The following is a 22,376-nucleotide window of genomic DNA, read 5'->3' on the forward strand; positions in this document are numbered from 1 at the left end:
AGCATTTTTTTTCTAGTAAGGTACCCTCAATCTGAATCAAACATTTACTGACATGAGAATTGTGACATATTATCTAATGCCAATGCTGAGGAGCACATGTGTCTTTGCCATAATGTGATTTTTTTTCTGTTATAAAGTGGATTTGAGGCAATCGTATTTGAAATAACTCACTTTGCTCTCTGCTCATCACGCAGGCATCTGTGGCTGGATTGGACAATGCGTCTGTCACCACATCAGACCTGGAGGTAACCCCACATCATCTGTGCTCTGGCCCCCCACCTCCTGCACCCCAGAGTGGAGATGGTCCACTGGACCACACAGTGGGGGACATGTGTCTGGCTCCAGACTCTCCTGGCGTTTGGCCTGACCGCCTGTCCGTCACAGACCCCCAGTCCGGTGAACTTCTCTGTGGTGTACACCATGCCCTTCTTCCAAGCCCGAGGCCCCATTCAGAACATAGTCAACAACTCGTATTTCCAGGAAGTGTATGTGGCCTCTCAAAATGTGATCGAAGCTGTCAACAGAAGCCTGGAGAAGGTGTGGGAGCTCCATACGGGGCCAGTGGGGAGCCCAGAGTGCCAGATATGTGATTTGTGCGACATTGACAAGGATCCCAACCTTCTAGAGGACACTAACAACCAGGTCTTGTTGTTGGATACTCTCTTTATGTATTTATATTCCTGTGGAAGTTCTCAGTATGGCGTGTGCTATTTCCACCAGCTGAACTCAAATGGAGAGCCTCCTTCTCCATCGAGGTGTTTGTTCAGAAAGGAATCGAACTCTGCAGCTTACTGTCCTGACTGCGTGGCGAGCCCTCTCGGTACCAAAGTCACCATGGTGGAGGAAGGTCAGACTCTCTACTTTTTTGTTGCCACTTCTGTCAATGACAGCGTGACTGAGCGTTATGGCAGGAAGTCTATATCGGTTCGCCGACCGCTGGCGACAGAGGATGGTTTCTACGGCGACGTGCGCAGCCTGACTGTCCTTCCCAGCCTGCGGCGGACGTACCATATCGACTATGTCTACAGCTTTTTCACTCAGGAGTACGTTTACTTCCTTTCGGTCCAGAGAGAGAGCCCGGACCTGGACTCGTCGCCGTTTCAGACTCGCCTGGGACGCCTCCCTCGAAATGAATGGGAGATGAAGCGATACCGCGAATTGATTTTGGAGTGTCGCTTTGAACCAAAACGCAGGAGGAGGAACGCAGCCAGCGAGCCGTATAAGGACGTTGTCTATAACGTGGTCCAAGCCGCTCACTTTGGCAAGGCAGGCAGGGAGCTGGCGGAGGAGTTAGGGGTGGAGGAGGAAGATGACATCCTCTACGGTGTGTTCGCTGTTACTGATGACAATGGGGTGACGGAGCACGACTCCGCCCTCTGCGCCTTCCCCATGGACATTGTCAACAAAGCAATTGTTGATGGGGTGGATGATTGCTGCAAGGCCGGACCAGAACAGCTCTCCAGAGGCCTCTGCCATTTCCAGCAGTGTGAGAGCTGTCCACATGAGGTGAGCATATCAGTCCACTATCGGAGAACATTTCAACTTAATGTCTTTCATTTTTGCTGAAAAGGTGACATTTATTTTTCCAAATGTTGGATTTTTGCACGCATAGAATGAATTGATAGAGCTGGTAAAAACATGAAGAAATACCAGTATGCGAAGTGTTGGTCTTATATGGACTCTCTTAAATGCACCACTGACTTTATGAAATAATTCAGAACTCACTTAAAATATAAAAGAGCAAATTCCTCTTCCTGTATCCATTCATGTGGATGACTGTTTGCCAACACAGCTCGTAGGATGTTTGATGAAAATCTTATCCAGTGCGTGGAGCTTTAAATCATGTGTGACATGCTTATCTCTTCATGTGTCTACAAACACTGAGAGGATAATAAATCCAGCTCAGGTTACTGAACCCCTGTGGTGGCTGGATGAAGTCAGATTACAGATTGTTTCTCTGAACGTGAGTGTGAGTGTTTTTCTTGGATCAGTGCAATAAACAGACGGTTGTATGACTTCCGGGGAGTTCTTAGGGAAAATATGATTGCATTAGGGATTACATTTCTGGTTGTTTTGGGAACTAAGAAATGGTATCGTGTTAATCCGTCAACAGAGTGCTTCAAACTACTGCTAGCAACGTTATTTCTATGGAGAAGATCGAGTCAAACCCAGCTAATGTAATAACACAATGACAAAGTGAAATTAGATTTCATCTTAGTAGCTGTACGGGGTCATTACATGGCTCACTATTTTCCATCATCCATTTCCCCGTTGTGGATTTTGTGAGACAAAAGTGAAGGGAACATCAGGAGGAATGTTAATTAAACGGACCTCCTCTACGCTGATGACAGTGGCCTCTTCCATAACAACTGCTTTGATTCATAGGGCATAGAGAGCGACTGAAAGTTTTCAGTATTAATTACATTGATATGAATTGTATGAAATGGCCTTCAAAGTGACTGGAGCAAATGACTTTGCAGCTTTTCTCTAATTAAACGAACAGCTATGTAGGATTATCAGCCGACATGCTCGACAGTGCTTCTTACTGCCATCATCCAAACATTTATGACGATATTATGTTTTTAAAGAATATTGTTCATATCTGCAGACTTTCATTGTTGTGTAAGGAAGTTTCATTAGAGTAGGTCACGATGGCCACTAGGCTTGAATAAATGATTTAAAAATTCTCTGAAAGGGTTTTTAAACCAGACTTCTGTGTCATTTTGAGGTCTAAAAGTCCACCCATCCATCCTAGATACATATTTAAAGGTATTGCACATTATTTCTTGTTTAATCACAGGCGTGTCCTAGTAATATTATTATATATTAAATAAATCATACTTCCAGAGTACCATCAGAGTACCAACCTCTCTTCAAAATGCACATATTGATAGAAAATAAAAACAGGAACAATAGAACAAAATAAATATGAATTTCTAATACTAAAATGAGGCATTGATATAAAAATGGTACCAATATTAGCAAGAGTGAGTCAGATAAATAGTCAAATATATGTGTAAAACAGAATATGAAAGTAAATTAAAAATGTCGGAAAAGCCTGGTAAGCCTTGTGCTTGCGTTCAAATATCCCAACATGTTTAAAAGTGGCAGCTTTGGGTCAGGACTAAAGACAGCCTCTGTGAAGCGCTGACAGCTGTGACTGTATCAGCACAACGGCCGTTCGTGTCGAGAGGTACAGTCCATCATTTGCTGTTAGATCATGACCTGTCCTGTCGTCACCTTAGTGATCAGGAAGTAATGGAGTCGTCACTGTCAGAAGTGTCACTGCACTCTGACCCTTATAGAAACCGTGCTGCAGGTCTTACTGAACTCAGGGGAAATAACCTCACCACCAGAAACATGGAACAAGCCCAACTTTACCCCAGCAACATTTTTCTCCCCCCCCCAAAAAAAACCCAAACATCAAGAGAAAAATACTAGAAGTGCTACTGTTTCTGCAGAACCCGAGGACACACAAACCAAAGCTTATAAAGAGCATTTCCTTTGTTGTAGTTCATTAAAACGAACATATCAAGGTTAAATTATAATCTTTTCTAATTATAATTTTCCTGTTCATGAAATAGTAGGGACATCTTGTGTGTGTAACACAGTCGGTGTGACTCTTTTTCTCAGTAAATAAATGTGCTTCTGTCACTCACTCAAGCACGTGATGCATCTGGATGTTTATTTAGAGAATCAGAAGAAGAAAAAGAAGAGTTTGGGCATCGTACCAACATCCAAGCTTGTCACTGTGAGTTTGCCACTTACCACCAAAAAGTTAAAGAAAGAAAACGGCTTATGTAACATGTTAATAATTAGGCTTTTGTTCTTTCCCCCGGTTTTGTTTATTTTTTAACTTCATGCTTTATGCTAAACGGACTTAACTACCTTCCGGCTCCAGACTCACGTTCAGCCAGCAGACACGAGCGTCTCCTTGGATCATTACTGTGTGCAAAACCTTTGTTCTTAGAAAGTTTTTCCGACTGTTATATAAGAGAAAACATAACGGATCTAAATTACTTTTTAGATCGGAAATGTACTCCGGAAACAGCCTCACCACACATAATCATTCACAAAGACCCAGTGTGACTAAACAGAGAAAGGGAAGGGAGAGTCATCACGTTTTTTTTTTTTTTGTTTGTTTGTTTGCAGGCCAAATAGTTTAATAAAATAAATTGTAATGAAGAAATTTATTGTTTATTTTTTTGCTTTGTACGTTCTATACGTTTGTTTATAGGATTTCCAGGCATCGTGTCTGGCATTGAGATGAATGTATAAAAATTTGTCTTTAAATATGACTGCCTTTGTTTATTTTGTTAATCCTCGTGGGGAATTAGCTATGTATTTCCAGATTCTGTGCATAGTTCCCATCAGGTCTTCGAGAGAGAGAGAGAGAGAGAGTGCGTGTGTGTATGTGTATGGGTTTTTGTGGTAAAAGTTTGATGCCATATTTGCTAAAAGTAAATTCAGTGAGTTTGAGAATGTTTTTCTTTCCCAGGACTCCGTTACTGTTTTCCTTCAGGCACAGTTACAGCAGCTCCACAGTTTACTCAGGAAGAAAGAAATTTCTCACATTGCTTTCAAGTACAACAATTAGCAGCGGTCGGTGCAGCACAAGCTGGTTTTTGATGCTTCTTTCTCTGGAAGGAGCTTTCTTCATTTGGACGGGTGAACTTTTCTCTCGGGGCATCTTCTGCTCAATGGTTTTTGGCTGGCGGACTGAATGTTGTGTAACCTGCCAGAGAAATGCTCCAGCAGTCTGAAACCCTGCTTCTTCCATTTCTCTGCAGATCAAAACACGGTCTCTGCCAAAAAACCTCATCAGTACTTCACAAAAATCCTACTTTTACTACATCCCACTGCCTTTTGTTAGAGGATGACTCTGGACTCGAAACACTGTTAACCTGTTCATGTTCATGCTGTTTTTTGGTTCATAACTATTATATTTACTTGAAAGCTTTCTTTAATCAGACTGTGATTCATCCTGATCTGCATCTGTCTAAACGGGGCAGCTGTCCTTCTGTCAGTAACCTGGCCCGTGTCCATCTATCACAGCCTCTTAAATAACAAAATAATCATATTATCACTATAGAGACACTTTATGTGCTCCTGCTGTGCCAGGGACACTGTTTCTCCTGGTCACCCTGGTGACCAGCTCGGCTTTACCTCAGAGGAGAAAGGCTGGGCTCGTCTCGCTGCTTTAAGAGATCAAATATTCTTGTTTTTTTTTTCTTTCTTTACCCTCCAGGGCTTGTACGAAAGCCCTGAGCTGCTGTCAAGTCAGAACCTTAAACTCTTTTATTCAGACTAGTTGCTGCAAAGAGTAGCACGACTTAAAGGATGTTTGATCTTGCAGCAGCAAAAGGAGAAATAAGGTGAAATAATGAATCAGTTTATTCTGTTTTTCACTGTCTGTCTGTCTGTGAAACAGCTTCAGTCTGAAAGCTCTTGGGCTTCATCACATTTAGTGACAGATGGATGTTGTTTGCTCAGATTTCATGAAGATGGAGAGCTCCTGCTGTCATAACGTCAGATTGTTCTTGACCCTGGAAACAGGGTATTTGACCAAAAATGTGACTTAAGCTCCACTGTTCTTTTTTTATCAAATCAACCACCATGACTACAGTAGAAACAGTGTAAACATTGTTTCCAGGAAGAGTCACACTTGATATAAAACATTTGGCATGATTTTTAATTGATTTATAAGAGCTAAAATGTGTTTGCACTGATCCACTTGGAATAAGGCTGAACTCTAGTTTAACGACAGACAAGATTTAACAACATGTCACACATTCATAACCTCATCTTCTTAAAAACATGAATATTTGTCAGGCATTAAAATGTGTCTTGGAAAAAAACAGGCAGAAGCTCTTATTCACTGCACAGTGTCTGTGTTCTCACCACCAGAGCATGGAGAACAATGCGACGTGCAGGGACCATCCCACCATGGTGTCCAAGCCGTACTACAGAGTGGACCTCTTCAACAGGAAGATGACCAACGTGCTGCTCACCTCTCTCCTGGTCACCACCATCGACAACAAGACAGTCGCCCACATCGGCACCTCCACAGGACGCCTGCTTCAGGTAATGGATGCATGCTTGAGTTGTTTTTTTTAATGTTTGCCTTCTGTAATTGGCCCAGTACTAATGGAGTGTCTGTGTTGGTAGCTTGTGTTGACGAGATCCAGCCCCATCATCTTTGCCAACTATTCTTTGGTAGAGAACCAGAGGGTCTCCTCCATCGCTGCTGTGTACTCCTCAGAGGATCTCCTCTTTGTGGTTGGAGACAAGGTATGGTGGCAACGTCTTTACGGGAGACCGTAAAAGGGCTGACCTTCCGCTTTTTAAAGACACACAGATCAAGATGTATTTAAATGAAAGAGGTTCTGTGGGGGATTGTCTGCGATGTTTTGAGGCTCAGCGGACCTGACTGAGTGTTTCCAGTCAGTCCAATCTGTGATATGATGTGACCCTAATGACTTCATGGCAAAATGAAATCAATAAACTTGATTTTATGCCGTATGCTGGGATTAATTTTGGAGGTTGACAATATTAGAAGATGTTTCGATCTTGTGGCGCTCCTTTGGGACGGATGGTCTGATTCATTGGAAAGGGACAGATTTATACCCTTCCCATGTTTGTGGTTAAACTTCTTTCTTGAATTCAGCTCAACAAAATCTTTGAAGGATGCCCGGCTGATATAACATTACTGCGTAGTCTGGATTAGAGTATTGAAACATGGTATTAATAGAAACTGTATCATATTCTTCAGATGAGTTGGATTTTGTCTGCTCTGTTAGAGATAGATTGTTCTTTACACAATGACAGTTGTAATTAAACTGTGAATTAAAATAATGCAGAACATGTCTTTACAGGATCACAGTATTTAGAAATAATCTCTGGATCACAATTTCTGTATTTAATCACTTGTTGCTATAATGCTACACTGAAGACCCTTAATGCTCTTTTCCCTGAGATTTCTAATCCATTAAGCTTTGTGAGAGTTTTGAAGCTCTTGCTGGGCTGTCTCGGGGGGCCGCCGGTGTTTACTAGGCTGATCATGATGATATGAACAGTTTAAGGTGATATTTTCATCTCATCTCCACCTCAGTCCTGAGAGCCGTCCAGGTGACCCGTTGAACAGTCGCTGCTGAATGAGGCTCAGTATTAGATTACATGCCTCTCTGTATCAATTATTAAATGACCTAATTAAGGTCATGTCCGTATAAATTAAATAGGTGTCGTTTTACTTTTCTTGTGTTTATAGGACGTTCATTTTGAAAAATAGCTTTTTATAACTGAAATTACTAGTGAAATTACTATAGTTATTGCTTCTGTCTGAATGAATGCATCCAGATACAGGTGTTTTAGATGTGTGTTAAAGCAGCAGAAAATGTGGATTACACTCTGGGATATTGTTTAAAAGATTTAACTGCTTGCTTCTTGCAAATTGTATAATGTTAGAAATTTGATTGCAGATGATTCAGGTGCCCCAGCGGGGGCCGGGCTGCCAGCACTTCATGACTTGCGCCATGTGCCTGACAGCCCCGAAGTTCATGGGCTGCGGCTGGTGCTCTGGGGTGTGTTCGTGGGAGAGCGAGTGCCACAGCCGCTGGAGGAACGAGTCCTGCCCACCTGGGATCACCGGGGTGAGGTTTGGTCTGTAACCCAAGACGCAGATATATCCCTGTTCGACTACAGCAAGAGTTCACAGTAGTACTATATATTCTGCTCTTTTGACACAGTTCTTCCCCCGGACTGCGCCGCCTGACGGCCAAACGGAGCTGACGGTGTGTGGCTGGGAGTTCCAGTCCCCTCTAAAGCCTCCTATCACCACCAGGACCCACCAGGTCCGGGTGGGACACACCGCCTGCACGGTGCTTCCAGTTAAAAGCAACAGCACGCAGTGAGTTTGCTCTCTGAAACAAAGTTTAAATTCTATAAGAAGAAAGAGAAACCAGATCTGCTGCAGACACGCTGACCAGTGTGTTCTCGTGCCGCTCCTCAGCTTAGTGTGTAAGATTCGCTCCGGCGCCAGTGAGCTGTCCAAGCCCGTCAAGATAACAGTGGAGGTGTATGAAGGCAAGGTGGAGGGCCGCTACTCTATTGGCGGCAAGGCAGAAATGCCAGGGTTCACATTTGTGGTAATCTTGCCGCTCACTACAACATCAGTCTTTATTTTGTATTTAAGAAAAAAAAAAAAAAAAAAGAAGAAACCTTTCCATGTTTGCTTGTTTCACCAAAATACTGACATTGGCTGTGTCTCCAGATTCCCAATATCACAAACATCCGGCCGAACTACGGGCCTCAGGTCGGAGGAACGCTCATCACAGTGACTGGGCCTCACCTGGACTCTGGGAAAACCAGGAGGGTCCATCTGGACGGAGTGGAGTGCCCCATACAAAGGTGTGGAAACGCATTTTTTAATTTGTTTGCGTCACACTTATCTTTTAGATTTCCAAAGAAAGGAGTTCCCTCACAGATTTTTGCAGCTGCTCTCTTTCTGAAAAGATAACAATTTGCTCATGACGTTTTTATCGACCCATTAATCATGCCTGTTCAGTCTTGTTTGTGGAGTAATTGCAGTTTTGGAAGCTTCTAGGTTGGAGGTTAAAGTCTGAGTCAGCTCTGAGCTACTATGTGCTGAGGAGACTATATCTTATATATTAAAGCACAAAGCTTTTCAGTGCTCTTTCGTCTTTGTTTGCTACTCTGCAGAGTCACAGAGCCAAAAAACAATGTTTCATCCATCATCTGTCTGTCCAAGCCCATCTCCGAGGTGAGGGATGTTCCCCTGAGTGTTTATATTGACAAGTCGCCGGTCCTCACTACAAAGGTGTTTTACTACAAGAAAAACCCGACGATTACGGCCGTCGTGCCCGACTGTAGCTTTGACAGGTGGGTCACAGAAACAAACTACTGCTTCTACCTCAGGTCCACTAACGTCAGGGTCATTGTCTAACGCTGGAAAGAAAACCAGTTTTACATAGTTTTTAAACAACCTGGACTCATTTTTTTCTTCTGATTTGATGGCATTCTGGTGAACATGGACCTGTCTGTTTTTGACATGTAGGGGTTCAAAGATTGTGATCGAAGGAGAGAACCTGGATTCTGTTTATCGTACCATCATCCACTTCAAGCCAAATGAAAGCCACCTGAAACCTGTGACAGGGGTATGGTACTCTTGAAAACATCTTTGTAAATACATTCAGTTGAACTTTGCACAATGCAGTTTCTGTGATTCCCTGCAAGGATGTAGATGTTTTACAGTTTGGACAGAACACTTACGTAAGCTTTGATAAATCATTTTTTTCACAGGAATGCTTTGGCAAGTCGGCAACAAAGATGGAGTGCGTCACTCCCGTGTTCCACAAAGATGAGACTGAGGAAGGAGAGCTGTCCTTCGACATGGACGGAGCGCTGGGTCTGTGGAAAAAAGAGTTTTCCTATCACCCGTACGGCAAACCCATACCCTTTGAAACAGAAGGACATGTGCTCAGTTTGTACCCAGGTTTTGATGAAGTGTCACTGCATGTAAGTTGGGAAGTCATTTTTATTTGAGTTGTGGAGTTTTACTTGTATTAATTGTGCTGAAAACTCCCGTCTCTTGTTCTGACGCCTGCTTTTGCAGCATCAGAAGCTGAACCTGGTGAGCTCCTGCATGACCATTATCATGACGGTGGCAGGTGTCGACTGTGATGCTAAAGTCCTGGACAACGAAATAACCTGCAGAATCCCCAAAAACATGACCATTCCCAGCGAGGGACTGCCAGTGAAGGTTGGTCTGGCGGCAGCTGGTAGAAAATGCCAAGATGATCTTTATTCAATAAAAAACATGAAGCTCCGGATGAAATATTCAGACTCTGCTTCTCAGTTGTGGATGCCAGCTTTTTCCTGGCATGTCGAGAAATAGCTGAACATGCTCAAATTTGATCTTAGAAAGGAGAGATTTGACAGGCCACGCTGTGTTAGCACGCTCACCTCATAGCGAGAAATGCCAGGATTCAAGGCCGAGTTGAAAGAATTTGCCTCTTCTCTCTGTTTGTTGGTTTTCTCCTTGCAAAATACAAAAACTTGCATGTGGGGTTGATTGGTGACACAGGTTTGCCTTGTTCTCTGTCCAGTGTGAACCTCGAGTACCAGCTTCAACACCCCCATGATTTTGAATAGTATTAAAACCTAACTACATTAATATTGTTATTTTTTATGGCTTGCCTACAGTCTATGATAGTGTCTAAACAAATCAACCACTACTGAAATACAATTTAAGTGACACAGGTGGTTGCTGAACACGCATGCCGTTTGTCTAAAGACCACTGAGATAACATTAGATCAGTCGTCTAATTTAAAAATTAAAGTCTGGACTATACGTTCTGTAATGTAAACACTGAACCTAGTAGATTAAAAGCATCCATACATGAGTAAAATCCTAATAATTTTGGCGTACGTAGGTAATAACTCTGAAAAGCTGAGCTTCTCATGAATACAGGAATAATGTTTGCATTTACAGGCAGATCTGTTTAATGCCTTCGCTCTACCCCTCCCCTGCAGATCTCCATTAACGGGCAGGTTCACAATGTCGGGACGGTGGTGAGGGTCAGCAACCATTACATGGTGGGGATAGTTCTGGGGATTCTTGCCGCTCTGGTTGCTGGAGCCGTGCTGGCCTTTGTTGTCATGAAGCACCTGAGGAAGAAGAAGAAAGGTGAGCACATCTCTCTTACGTGGACCTTGATCTGACCTGTTTAGGACATACAGTGCAATACTGAAGTCCTTTAACTGAACATCTTTAGTTTTTCATGGGATATACTGTACATGCTCTGCTGTTGAGGTTGATGATTAAAAGAAATGTTTTTTTAGCCTCCATGGTGGAGATGCGTTTGGCCCACAGCGCTAGTCGCTCTGGAACAAACAATGTGGAGCTCTCCCCTGTTGGAGACTACAGAAGAGGTGATTATCCAGAGAAATAAAACTTTTACACACGTACACTACTCCAAAGCTTCGTATTTAATTACAGCTCTTCTCAATCATGGCCTCTTGTTTGGTTTTCACCAGTAGTATCTCTGAGTCCTCCCACCCCTCTGGTGGGTCCGGTGGTCTTCCCCAGCCTGGCCTATGCTTCAGGCAGCATAGATTCGACCCTCACACCTCTGATGCCCGCAGAGAAGATCTCCATCTCCAGTTTCAGGCCGGAGCTGCTGGAGGAAGTGAAGGACGTTCTCATTCCTGCAGAGATGTTGATCGTGCAGCACCACCGGATCATAGGGAAGGGTAGGAAACTTGTCTGTCAGAATCCAAATCAAAAAAAGTTTTTCTTCACGGAGTCTCGGCTTTATTGTATTTTTAGAGCAACAGCGTGAGTCCTTTGTCATCGGGCATATCTGTCATTTTTGTTTTTCCTGCAGGCCATTTTGGAACTGTCTATCACGGTTACTTCACAGACCCCAGCCACAGAGAAATCCACTGCGCTGTCAAGTCTTTGAATAGTTGAGTAATGTCTTTTTCTTGAGTTTTCTATGCATGAAGCTGAGAAAAGCACCACAAAGCCACTTTGGTTCGTCTGCTGTGGGACAAATTATAGCAGTGTTTATGTTCTCCGGGGGCCTATAGATATGCAGACGCTTTGAAGTTGTTGGTTCGGCATATTTTAAGCATTTCCGTGCGTGTGCGTCATCAGGAATAACAGATGTCGACGAGGTTGAACAGTTTCTGAAGGAAGGCATCATAATGAAGGGCTTCCACCACAGCAATGTGCTGTCTCTGCTGGGCATCCTCCTGCCCCAGGAAGGGCTCCCTCTGGTGGTGCTGCCGTACATGAAACACGGGGACCTGCGGCACTTCATACGCTGCGACAAGCGGGTGAGACGAGTGCTTTGAAACAACGAAAAGGATCTGTTTGGTGTTTCGGTGTGTGTCAGTGGAGTCTTCTTGCCGTGTGTTTTCAGAATCCCACTGTAAAGGACCTGATCGGCTTTGGCCTGCAGGTTGCCAAGGGGATGGAGTATTTGGCTCAGAAGAAGTTTGTACACAGAGATCTGGCGGCACGCAATTGCATGTGAGAGGCTAACGCATCTTCTTTATCCGACAACAACAGAAACTCGATTAATTTGATGGGTTGAAGGCCTTGAGAGTTGATTTTCTTTTGCTTTCAGTTTGGAGAGCTGTTTTTTTTAATGCACTTTTCAGAGACACTTTCTTCATGTTCCTGTCTTTAGGCTGGACGAGTCGTACACGGTGAAAGTGGCAGACTTCGGGATGGCCAGAGATGTCTTTGACAAGGAGTATTATAGTATTCAGGACCACAAGAAGGCGAAGCTGCCAGTCAAGTGGATGGCTATCGAGAGTCTGCAAACACAGAAATTTACCTCCAAGTCTGATGTGGTGATTATGACGTTTTGTGATCTTATGAGCGATTTTTGTTCAAGTTTGAGCTGATACCTGTAAGTGACAATGCCTCTCTTGCAGTGGTCATTTGGTGTTCTGATGTGGGAGATGCTGACCAGAGGAGCCAGTCCGTACCCAGAGGTGGATCCATATGACGTAACGCACTACCTACTGAAGGGCAGGAGGCTCCCCCAGCCGCAGTACTGCCCCGACCCGCTGTAAGTATCACGGAAAGCAATGCGTTCGCTATTTGCACAGGTGTGACTGCACACCATGTAGTCATACCTGTAGAGATTCACATCCAGAAGGCAGCGGCCGACAAACTGTCTGTACAAATAACAGGATGTCCGTTGTCACTCAGTTGTGTCAAGTCTGTAAATTGTCAACTTCTCTCCATTCCAACACAGTTATGCAACACGTTTTCAAGTAAATGTGTGCGCTTGTAAAACACTTCAGGGAAGAGTGAATCATGTTTACACAAGGTCGCACACTCTCAGTTGTGTAAACGCACCCTGTGGCGTTTTAATGATAAATCTCAAGAACGTCAAGGTGCTTTTGCCAACTTGAAGAGTGACGAAAAATGAATCATCCATTTCTACTCTATGTCCACTCAGGCCTTGTCGCACATTTCATTGGTGCTCTTGGAAAATTGTTGTGAAAGAGAAACCATGCAGACTACTGACATAAAACCTTAGAGGAGTGTGTTTTGAACCGTGCGATTGTAGTTTCCTTTTAAAGCCTCGTTCATCTTTTAACAACCAACAACACAATCATGGCCAATAACACCATAACTGCTATTATTGCAAAAGGATAGTGGAAGATTGTTGTGTAACCATGACTGAGAGTGCTGCACACCATGCATCAATGAATATGACGACTAGTCCAGCTCTATGTAATACTGCAATGCTACTGCAATCGTGTAATAACTGCCATGATAGAATAATATCAGAATATTATTAATATGGATCAAAAATTCTGTATGTATTTGGGACATCGTCATATTTTTGACTTTATTACACTGGAATAGGCCCAAATTGTTATTTGCGGGTATTATGTTACTGGCTATTTTGACATTATTGGTTGATACACACCTATTGCACCATTTTTTTAATGCATTATTGTGCATCAAAAAAGATGAATATAACAGAAATTATTTTAATCTGCACATGCAGTCACTAGGAGAGAATTGGTGCCATCCCGTCTGACTATATGAAGGCAGGGACAGACGGGACTGGCTGGACAGTCCAACTCAGGACAAGTGCAGAGTACGAGCAATTTAAAGTCAATAACTGTCCACTGACGCGGGTTTATTAGGGTTGTTTCGGCTCACTCAGTCTCACCGTGATCACGTCTTTTCCAGATACAGCATCATGCTGCAGTGCTGGGACCCCGACCCAGAGCTGAGGCCCAGCTTCGCCACGCTGGTGTCGGCCGTCTCCACCATCCTGACGGGCTTGGAGGGGGAGCACTACATCAGCCTGAACATCACCTACGTCAACCTGGACCAGCCGCAGCCGTACCCCGCCCTCACAGAGTCCGCTGATGAGTATGACTCAACGGACGTCGAAGACTCGGGCTCTGTGTCGTCCTGATCCGCCGGTCGTCCCGTCTCAGTTCCAGACTGGTTTAAAAGCCTCTGCCGGGTTACAACCAGCATTTCTTCACCTCAGAGGATCTAAAACTGAGATGCTGGTGTTTGTTTCAGTGCGTGGAAAGTGTAATAATGTGTTTCAAGCTGGCAAAGCCAAGATAGTTAAACTATGGACTGGAGAAAAAGCAGGTTCTTTGAAACAAAGAAAAAAGAAGGTTTAAAAAACAAGATGTATATAATGTATTTATTTTTGATGTGAAAAAATATTCTAAAGTTCACAAAAAGTTGTTGAATATCAAGACATATTTCTGTGGAAAGTTTTATTATTGTAAGTCTTTTCAAAAGTATTGAAATGAAAAAAATTATGATTTATTTTAGCAAAACAAGGAGAACGGTAAATAATTCCCACAAGTTTCCTGCATCTTAAAATGCTGATTGGGTGTTTTGAGCATCTGTTTTGAAACCTGAAAACAATATCTGCATAATCTTGTACGGAGAGCTGATGTTTGTGTAGCATCCATGCATTTAAATCTTTTTATTCAAAACAAATGTGTCTTCATACATTTTACTACACGCTGATAGTGGAAGAAAAAGAAAAAATAGTGGAAGAGAAGAAAAAAAACGTGAAATAAGAAGTCGTGGAAGATGGTGTCATAAAGGCATTAAACTGTATTCAGATCATCTGTTTAAGATTGAAGGTTTAAAAATAAACCCTTCAATAAAACACATCCTGCAGCCACTATATTAAATAATTGAAGTTAATTCAGCTTAATTCACCTTTGAGTCACTTTGACTTCTCTTTTAATTTTGTATGTTTTCACTGTTTCACTATTTAAAGGTAGATTTTTACCTATCCACCAGAAAATCTTATCACTAACAAGCAGGTTCTGTCAGACACTAGTTAGCTTGGTGTCGTTTTGATATATGAGATTACAGATAAAAGAGCAGGCTAGCAGTTAAGAGTTGGCTCAATCCTGTGTTCAAAACACAGAAGTATTTTAAGTGAAGCACTGACCAGGACTGTAAAATGGTCCAATTAACTGTTATTGTTCCCTTGATTTCTCCTAACAGTCTTTCATAAATGTTTTTTTTTTTTTTCCTGCTTGTAATGTAGATAACGCTTGAAAAAAAGACCAACTCTTCCATGTTGTGAAGGTAGAAGCGCTTTAGCTTCAGGTTCTTTTTTTTTTTGTCAAAATAACTTTACTTGTGACTGATCATAGACAAAAATACAAGGCAACAGATTGAAGGTGCCTGTGGACCTTAACATTATTCCCATAATCTATATTAATTCTGCAAATCAATGAAACTGGATGGACAAAAACAGGAAAACTCTTCAATCATTATGCGTAGGAAAGGCAGAAACTGAAGTTCATGTTGGAAAATCATTAAATCAGTTGCAGATCCTGACGTGGAGCTCCTTTAAAGGTGCACTCCGTTTAGCGGTGGATTTAGACACTATGGTGAAAATAGTGCCATAGTCTGTGATAATGCCTGCCAGTTGGCTTAACTATCTTGTGGCACTATTGACAAGTTACTATGTTGTTGGCTTTGAAAAAAGGCCAACATTTTTACATTTCTGGCCATTTTTACACGATTGGTTGTTACATAACCTCAATATGGCACGAGATATCATCATGCACTGCAGTGTATGGAAAAAAAAAAACTGCAGACAAAATGACAGCAACAATGTAAAATATGAGAAAACTGAGTTTATAAATGTGTGGATTAGTAACATGAAGATGAGCTCACCATACAGTCAATTACAGAAAACTTCCAGTGAAAGCAGTAGATTAAGTGGCGAATGAGCGAATGATTTCCAACAAAGCTTTTGTTTTAATACACATGTAACATTCATATGCTACTAGTGAAGCAGTCGCATTATTCTATTTTCCTCTCATTTGTCATTCATCTGCATGTTGTTCCTCTGCTTCATAGTGTTGTAACGTGCAAGAAATCTGACGGCACCATGCTGCTTGCGTTTCTGACAAAATGCCTTCGGGGTAGAGTCGAATTAAATATTTATTTGTTTATAAGTTTGGTTTTCTGCTGTGGAATTTGCATACATGAAAATTCATCTGTTTGCTCTTGATTTTCATCACACAATCAGATGTTTATCTCATGGATTTCTTTTAAGTCACATCTTACGTTATTGCATCTCCCCACTAGAGGTCAGTATTTAGTTAAAAGTGGTGTAACCTGCCCCTGTGGATGCTCCGGGCCATGTGGAGCCAGCAGCAGCACTGTGTGGTGTTTTTATTATTTTTGCAGTAGCGTAGCAACACGGCTGACCCAGGTCTCATCCCCCCATCTCTGAAAATCAACCAATGAGCCCTCTAGATGCCACATAAGACATTAAAAAGAAGACGAGAACACTAAAGCGAAACCAGCAAGGCATGCGCTCATGTTTTCTTCCTCCTTCACTTATTCTGCCTTCAGACATTTGGCAGGACCAAAAGACTGCATTTTCAATTAAATGAGTGGAAGAAAGGGCCAACGTACTGGCGCCATCTGTCAATCTTGCAAATAAACCAAACAAATTCCTTCACAGCATACAGTGGCAACTCCCAGAGCTGTAAACAGACGACACGCGCCGAGCTCACTTTCCCCACAACAAAACACGAGTCAAATAAAACCGGAGGGAGATAGACATCATAAAGTTTTCTCTTTTTTCATCCTGCCAAGAACAAAAGTCAATCCCTGCATGGAGGGGCCTTTGATATAAGACAGAGTCTGAGTCCAGCTTAGGTTATAGAAGTTTGTGTGTGTGTCTATGTGTGTGTGTGTGTGAGACCACATTTCACAGGGTAGGGCCAACAGGAGGCACAGTAAAGGAAAAAGCAGGATGACCACCGTCCCCAGTTTCCATCCCTCCCGTTCCTCTCTGTTTTTTTTCCCCCCGTTGCATTAATGGGGCTATAAAAAGTGCAGAACCTGTGAAGGGAGCTGCTGCTGTCAGCTGTGTGACCACCTCAAGGCTTCTGTGTTTTCCCCTGAGGCGGGGTTCAGCATGAGGTCCCATACTATCAGCCCTCTGTTGTGCGTGTCTCATATTAACATTCATTTCCGCATCGGATTCTCATTGACTTGAGCTTCGACAGACTATAAAATAAGCCCTCTGACGCCGGTCGATCATGCTGCAGAGGAGCGTGTATTATTTATGTCCATGTGCTGAGTGTGCTACATGGCAGGGCCCATCAATGGAAGCAGGAATAACCGGTGTCTGAGCGCAGTATGTGCGGCTGGCCGTCACAGCAAGACGTGGTGGAACTTCTCAGCTAATTATTTCCGTTGCCATACGATGATGGCACACACACACAGAAAGTGCTGAGGGCAAAATGAGTGCTGTTGGATTCGGCTTCAGTAGGATCTGGCTTTTTAAGGAAGAGTATAGAACCGGTGTCCAATCCAGTCATATATAGAGCCGGAAACCACCAGAAATAAAAATACCCATAAGAAGTCACTGAACAAAGTCAGATCATCATTTTAAAATTGTTCCTGAATCCTTTATATAATACTGAGTTTACAGTAAATGAGAGATTGGGTTTTTAAGGAAGTTGCTGGTGAAACCATTGCCCCCTTCAAACAGAAAGAAATGAATGAAAAGTCTGTTAATTTACCCATTTTTTACATTTATATCCCAAAACAGTCATGTAAACTCGATATACAAAACTGTTGGTACCCTTCGTTTAATGAAAGACAAATTCACAGTGGTCAGAGAAATAACTTGAATCTGACAGAAGTAATAATGAAACAAATTCTATGAAATTTAACTAATGAAATTCAGACATTGCATTTCAGCTATGCTTCAACAGAATAATAATAAAAAAAAATAAACTCAAGAAACAGGCTTGGACAAAAATGATGGCGCCCCTAGAAAAGACTGAAAATAATTTGACCAAAGGGACGTGTCAGTCCAAGGTGTGTCCACTAATTAGCATCACAGGTGTCTGCAATCCTGTAATCAGTCAGTGGCTCATACGAGTATATATACATATATAGGGCAACAGGTAGTCACTGTGCTTTTTAGTGACATGAAGTGTACCACACTCAACATGGACCAGAGGAAGCAGAGGAAAGAGTTTTCTCAGGAGATTAGAAAGAAAATTATAGACAAGCATGTTAAAGGTAAAGGCTGTAAGGCTATAAGAGCAGTTTGATGTTCCTGTGACTACAGCTGCACTTATTATTCAGAAACTCAAGACTCATGGGGCTGTAGCCAACCTTCCTGGACGTCGCAGGAGGAAAATTGATGACAAATCAAAGAGACGGATAATACGAATGGTAACAAAAGAGCCCAGAAAAACTTCTAAAGAGATTAAAGGTGAATTTCAAGCTCAAGGAACATCAGTCTCAGATCGCACCATCTGTCGCAGTTTGAAGCAAAGTGGACTTCATGGGAGACGACCAAGGAGGACACCATTGTTAAAAACAAATCATAAGAAAGCCAGACTGGAATTTGCCAAACTACATGTTAACAAGACACAAAGCTTCTGGGAGAATGTTCTATGGACAGATGAGACAAAAATGGAAGTTTTTGCCAAGACACATCAGCTCTATGTTCACAGAAGGAAAAATGAAGCATATCAAGAAAAGAACACTGTCCCTACTGTGAAACATGGAGGAGGCTCTGTTATGTTCTGGGGCTGCTTTGCTGCATCTGCCCCAGAGTGTCTCGAATCTGTGCAGGGTCCAATGAAATCTCAAGACTATCAAGAGATTCTAGAGAGAAATGTGCTGACCAGTGTCAGAGAGCTTGGTCTCAGTCGCAGGTCTTGGGTCTTGCAACAGGACAACGACCCAAAACACACAGCTAAAAACACCCAAGAATGGCTGAAAGGAAAACACTGGACTATTCTCGAGTGGCTTTCTATGAGCCCTGACCTAAATCCTATCCAACATCTTTGGACAGAGCTGAAACATGCCGTCTGGAAAAGGCACCCTTCCGACCTGAGGTAACTGGAGCAGTTTGAACCAGTTTGTACCAGTTAAGGGTACCATCATTTTTGTCCAGGCCTGTTTCTTGAGTTTATTTTTTTAAATAATTCTGTTAAAGCATGGTTGAAAAGCAGTGCCTCATTTTAATTAGTTAACCAATTAAAGTGAAGCACTTTGTTTTTATTTCATAGAATTTTTATTTATTACTACTTTTGTCACATTCAAGTTGTTTCTCTGACCACTGTCAATTTTTCTTTCATTAAACGAAGGGTACCAACAATTTTGTCCACGTCTATACATGTCTGATGATTCCTCATTGGAGTCTCATTGAAATTCACATTTAAAGGAGATCTGCATTTTTAAGTGACACTAGGTGTGTGTGTGTGTGTGTGTGTGTGTGTGTGTGTGTGTGTGTGTGTGTGTGTGTGTGTGTGTGTGTGTGTGTGTGTGTGTGTTGGTTCTCGTCCCCCATAAAACAAACTTGGATGAGATCCTGTAGAAAATGGATGTGGCAGTATTATCATGTAACTCAAAATGTTTCACTTGAAATTCAACACTGATCAACAATTCAGAGTAAAAAATTTACAAAAGAGCAAAACATGAACGTTGAGTGAAATTCAATGCGCACGTCAACAGTCTTCATAAATCTATATTAAAGAGAGATGTGGGACTTAAGTTGGCAGACTTGACTTTCCTCCAGTTTTGGACCAGTGGCTTTAAAAGTGTGTGTTGGGCCGTGTGTGAGGGTGTCAGAGAGATTTATTATGTCGTGCAGGAGGATCGCCCTTTCTGTTTTCTTTAACGTTTGTGAGCATATTGGGATTAAAATAAGTTCAGGTTAAAACTAGCAGTTATTTTTAAAACCAATCGAGACAAACTAAAATGATGAATAAGCCACAGTGATGCACACATGATAAGATGTATATAACATAAGCAATGGTGTATTAGATTCTGAAATACATTAATAAATCTGGAAGTGAACCAAAAACTAAATGAATAAATGAAGTAAAGGGGCCACACTTTAAACGCCCTTATCCACACCACGACTCCTGAAACTACAGGAAGACAGCTGAAGGTTTGTGACCAATATACCAAACTAATCATACTTCATTAATCCCCTTGAGGAAGTGTCTTTTTTTTCCCTCTCTGACCTATTCTATTGGTAGGATGCAGAAATGCAGAAACATTACAGCAAAACCCCGGGGAGCCAGTGGGGGTCAAGGGTCTTGCTCAGGGACCCACAGCGGTGACCTCTCATCTGTGAACTCCTGATCTCAAGTCTGCTTCTGTAGCCTGCAGGTCACCACTGCCCAGTAATAAACAGACCACTGTGGCTGTTAGATCCCCCAATTTAAGGTACTAACAACATTACAGCTACCAAATTTGTATGTATAAGAGCATTATTAAAAAAAAAAGAAAAAAGAAGAAGATATAGTCATATTTTTTGGAGAAAAAAAAAGTATTTTCAACGATGTTGTTGGTTACCAACTTTAAAAAAGCCGTAATTCTCACTGAACTTTATTGTTTCATCCTCATCACCACATGGCACTACAGTCCCGCAAATCTCAGTGTGGATCAGAAAAGTAGTGTGTTCTGTAATTGTCATTAATGGTTAGTTTTAAGTGAACATAAATAAATTAACTATAAATAGCCATGCATGCCTGCCTCATGAAGACTTTTTGCCTTTTGTCACTCAGTGCTGCTGAACGCTGTCTCCACCATGTAGCCTGACCTGCTGAAGTCTGTTTATTTCTGTTGCTGCCTATAAGATTTGCTTTGTGTTTTGAGTGCTGGTGGAAACGCCCCCTGACCTTTAGCGTTGCATATCTGAACAACAGCCCAGTACTAACAAGCTGTGCTGCTCACAGCCTGCCGGTGTGTGTCTGGCCACCCGTCAGCAGCGCCGGCCTCTCTGCAGTCCGGCTCCAGCTCTGCGGGTTGATGGGCCAAAGTCAGTTTTGCATTGGTAAGAAAAACCCTTGAGTCCCTGGAGAGTTCTTGCCTGCATCTGTAATGTAATCCATTAATAATTCACACACGCTTCTTTCTTTTAACATTTTTTTTTTCTTGACAGAGAAAAAGAAAATCAAACTTTTTCCTCCCTGCCCGTGTTGACAGCAGAAAGGAGATGTGCTCGTCAGACTCTTATCGGTTCAGTACCACAGTTTGAACTACAGTGATGTTAAAAGCTATTGATTTTACAGCATCATGCCTGAATTATTTTATCTAGGAAGTGAGGGAGGAGAGAAAGACATACTGCTTGTTTTTTTTTTTTATTTAGCCGACCTTGAATAAATTTGAAGGAGGTGAGAATACTAGCCTGAGAAAAAAGAAACTTTTCTTCTTTTCCAAATCAATACAAACAAATGCTGCTCAAAGTGGACATAATAGAGAAAAATGCAAATACAAGCAAACCACAATTTACATTTTGCAAATCCTTTAGTACACTGTTCATCCCTTTATTTCCTTACATTTAGGAGGTGATATACAGTATGTGAGTGCCAGGCTTCCTCAGTCATGGTTAAAGACTTTATTTTGCAGCATAATAGCTGAAGAATTTGTTTTAAAATTTGAAAAGATTCAGTATACTTCAAACTTCAGTATTTCAGACTTCAGACTTCAACTTAACCACACTAAACAAAGAACACTGGCCGTTTTTCCGCAGCGGTCCCTGCCACTGGGTGATATTTAGGAGAAAAGGTTTTGACAGTTCTCAGTGTTGATGTGTTATTAGTTTGTATGCGTTACGACCTGGATGACCTGACCTGAGGAGCCACAACAACACCTTTTTATGTCAAATGTGATGGGCAAAAAAAAAGAAAAAAAAAAAAAGCGTTTCTTGTCTGATTGTTATTAAAATAACTGTCACATACAGGGTAGAATTGTTTTGACTGGTTTCGTCAGAAAAAGGTACATTTTTGGTTTTAAGAGCGTATCAAGCCAGAGACGCTGAACATTTTTAGGAGCTATTTTCTTTCTGGAAAGTTGCCTGACATCCCGATGACAATACCCAGACTTAACAAACAACCCTTGGACGGATCGCCACGTGAAGAGAATAAAATATAAATGGTCTTGTGTTTTTCCTGCAGCCCCAAACAGAGGAAATGTTCCCCCACTCTTTCCCAGCATGAATCAGCTTGACATCGTGACAACTTGGGATTTTGAATGTTAACGAGTGATAAGCTCCTGAATTGTTCCGCCTCATAATGGAGCGCCGGAATGAGGCTAAAAGTTGTATTTCTGTATTAAAATGTCTCTGCAATCATTAGATACATTTCCATCAAATCCAGGCCAAATACTGCACACAGAAATAATGATTAAATCTCCTCTATTTGGTGGATTTACTGCAGATCATCGGGACATTATCCATCAATCCTTCTGTCAACACCCACAGATACTCTGTTTATGAAATGATTATATGATAAACCGGTGGCCAAAGTTGTAAACATTTGTAGAAGTGGAA

At 42.0% G+C, this 22,376-nt stretch overlaps 1 protein-coding gene across 1 annotated transcript; it reads left to right on the forward strand.

The window, feature by feature from the left end:
* The first annotated feature begins 300 nt into the window (after positions 1–300).
* mst1rb (macrophage stimulating 1 receptor b) lies at positions 301–13,985 on the forward strand. The gene is made up of 20 exons (XM_030091740.1): positions 301–1,506; positions 5,908–6,084; positions 6,169–6,291; positions 7,479–7,649; positions 7,746–7,906; positions 8,009–8,144; positions 8,270–8,406; positions 8,719–8,898; positions 9,074–9,173; positions 9,319–9,534; positions 9,632–9,778; positions 10,552–10,705; positions 10,861–10,950; positions 11,056–11,271; positions 11,406–11,486; positions 11,678–11,859; positions 11,946–12,055; positions 12,216–12,381; positions 12,466–12,602; positions 13,745–13,985. Exons 1-20 carry the CDS (start codon positions 301–303, stop codon positions 13,974–13,976), a joined length of 4,122 nt encoding a protein of 1,373 aa, XP_029947600.1. The 3' UTR covers positions 13,977–13,985.
* Positions 13,986–22,376: the final 8,391 nt, after the last annotated feature.

Source organism: Salarias fasciatus, chromosome 5, assembly GCF_902148845.1.
Source record: "Salarias fasciatus chromosome 5, fSalaFa1.1, whole genome shotgun sequence".
NCBI classification, from domain to species: Eukaryota; Metazoa; Chordata; class Actinopteri; order Blenniiformes; family Blenniidae; genus Salarias; species Salarias fasciatus.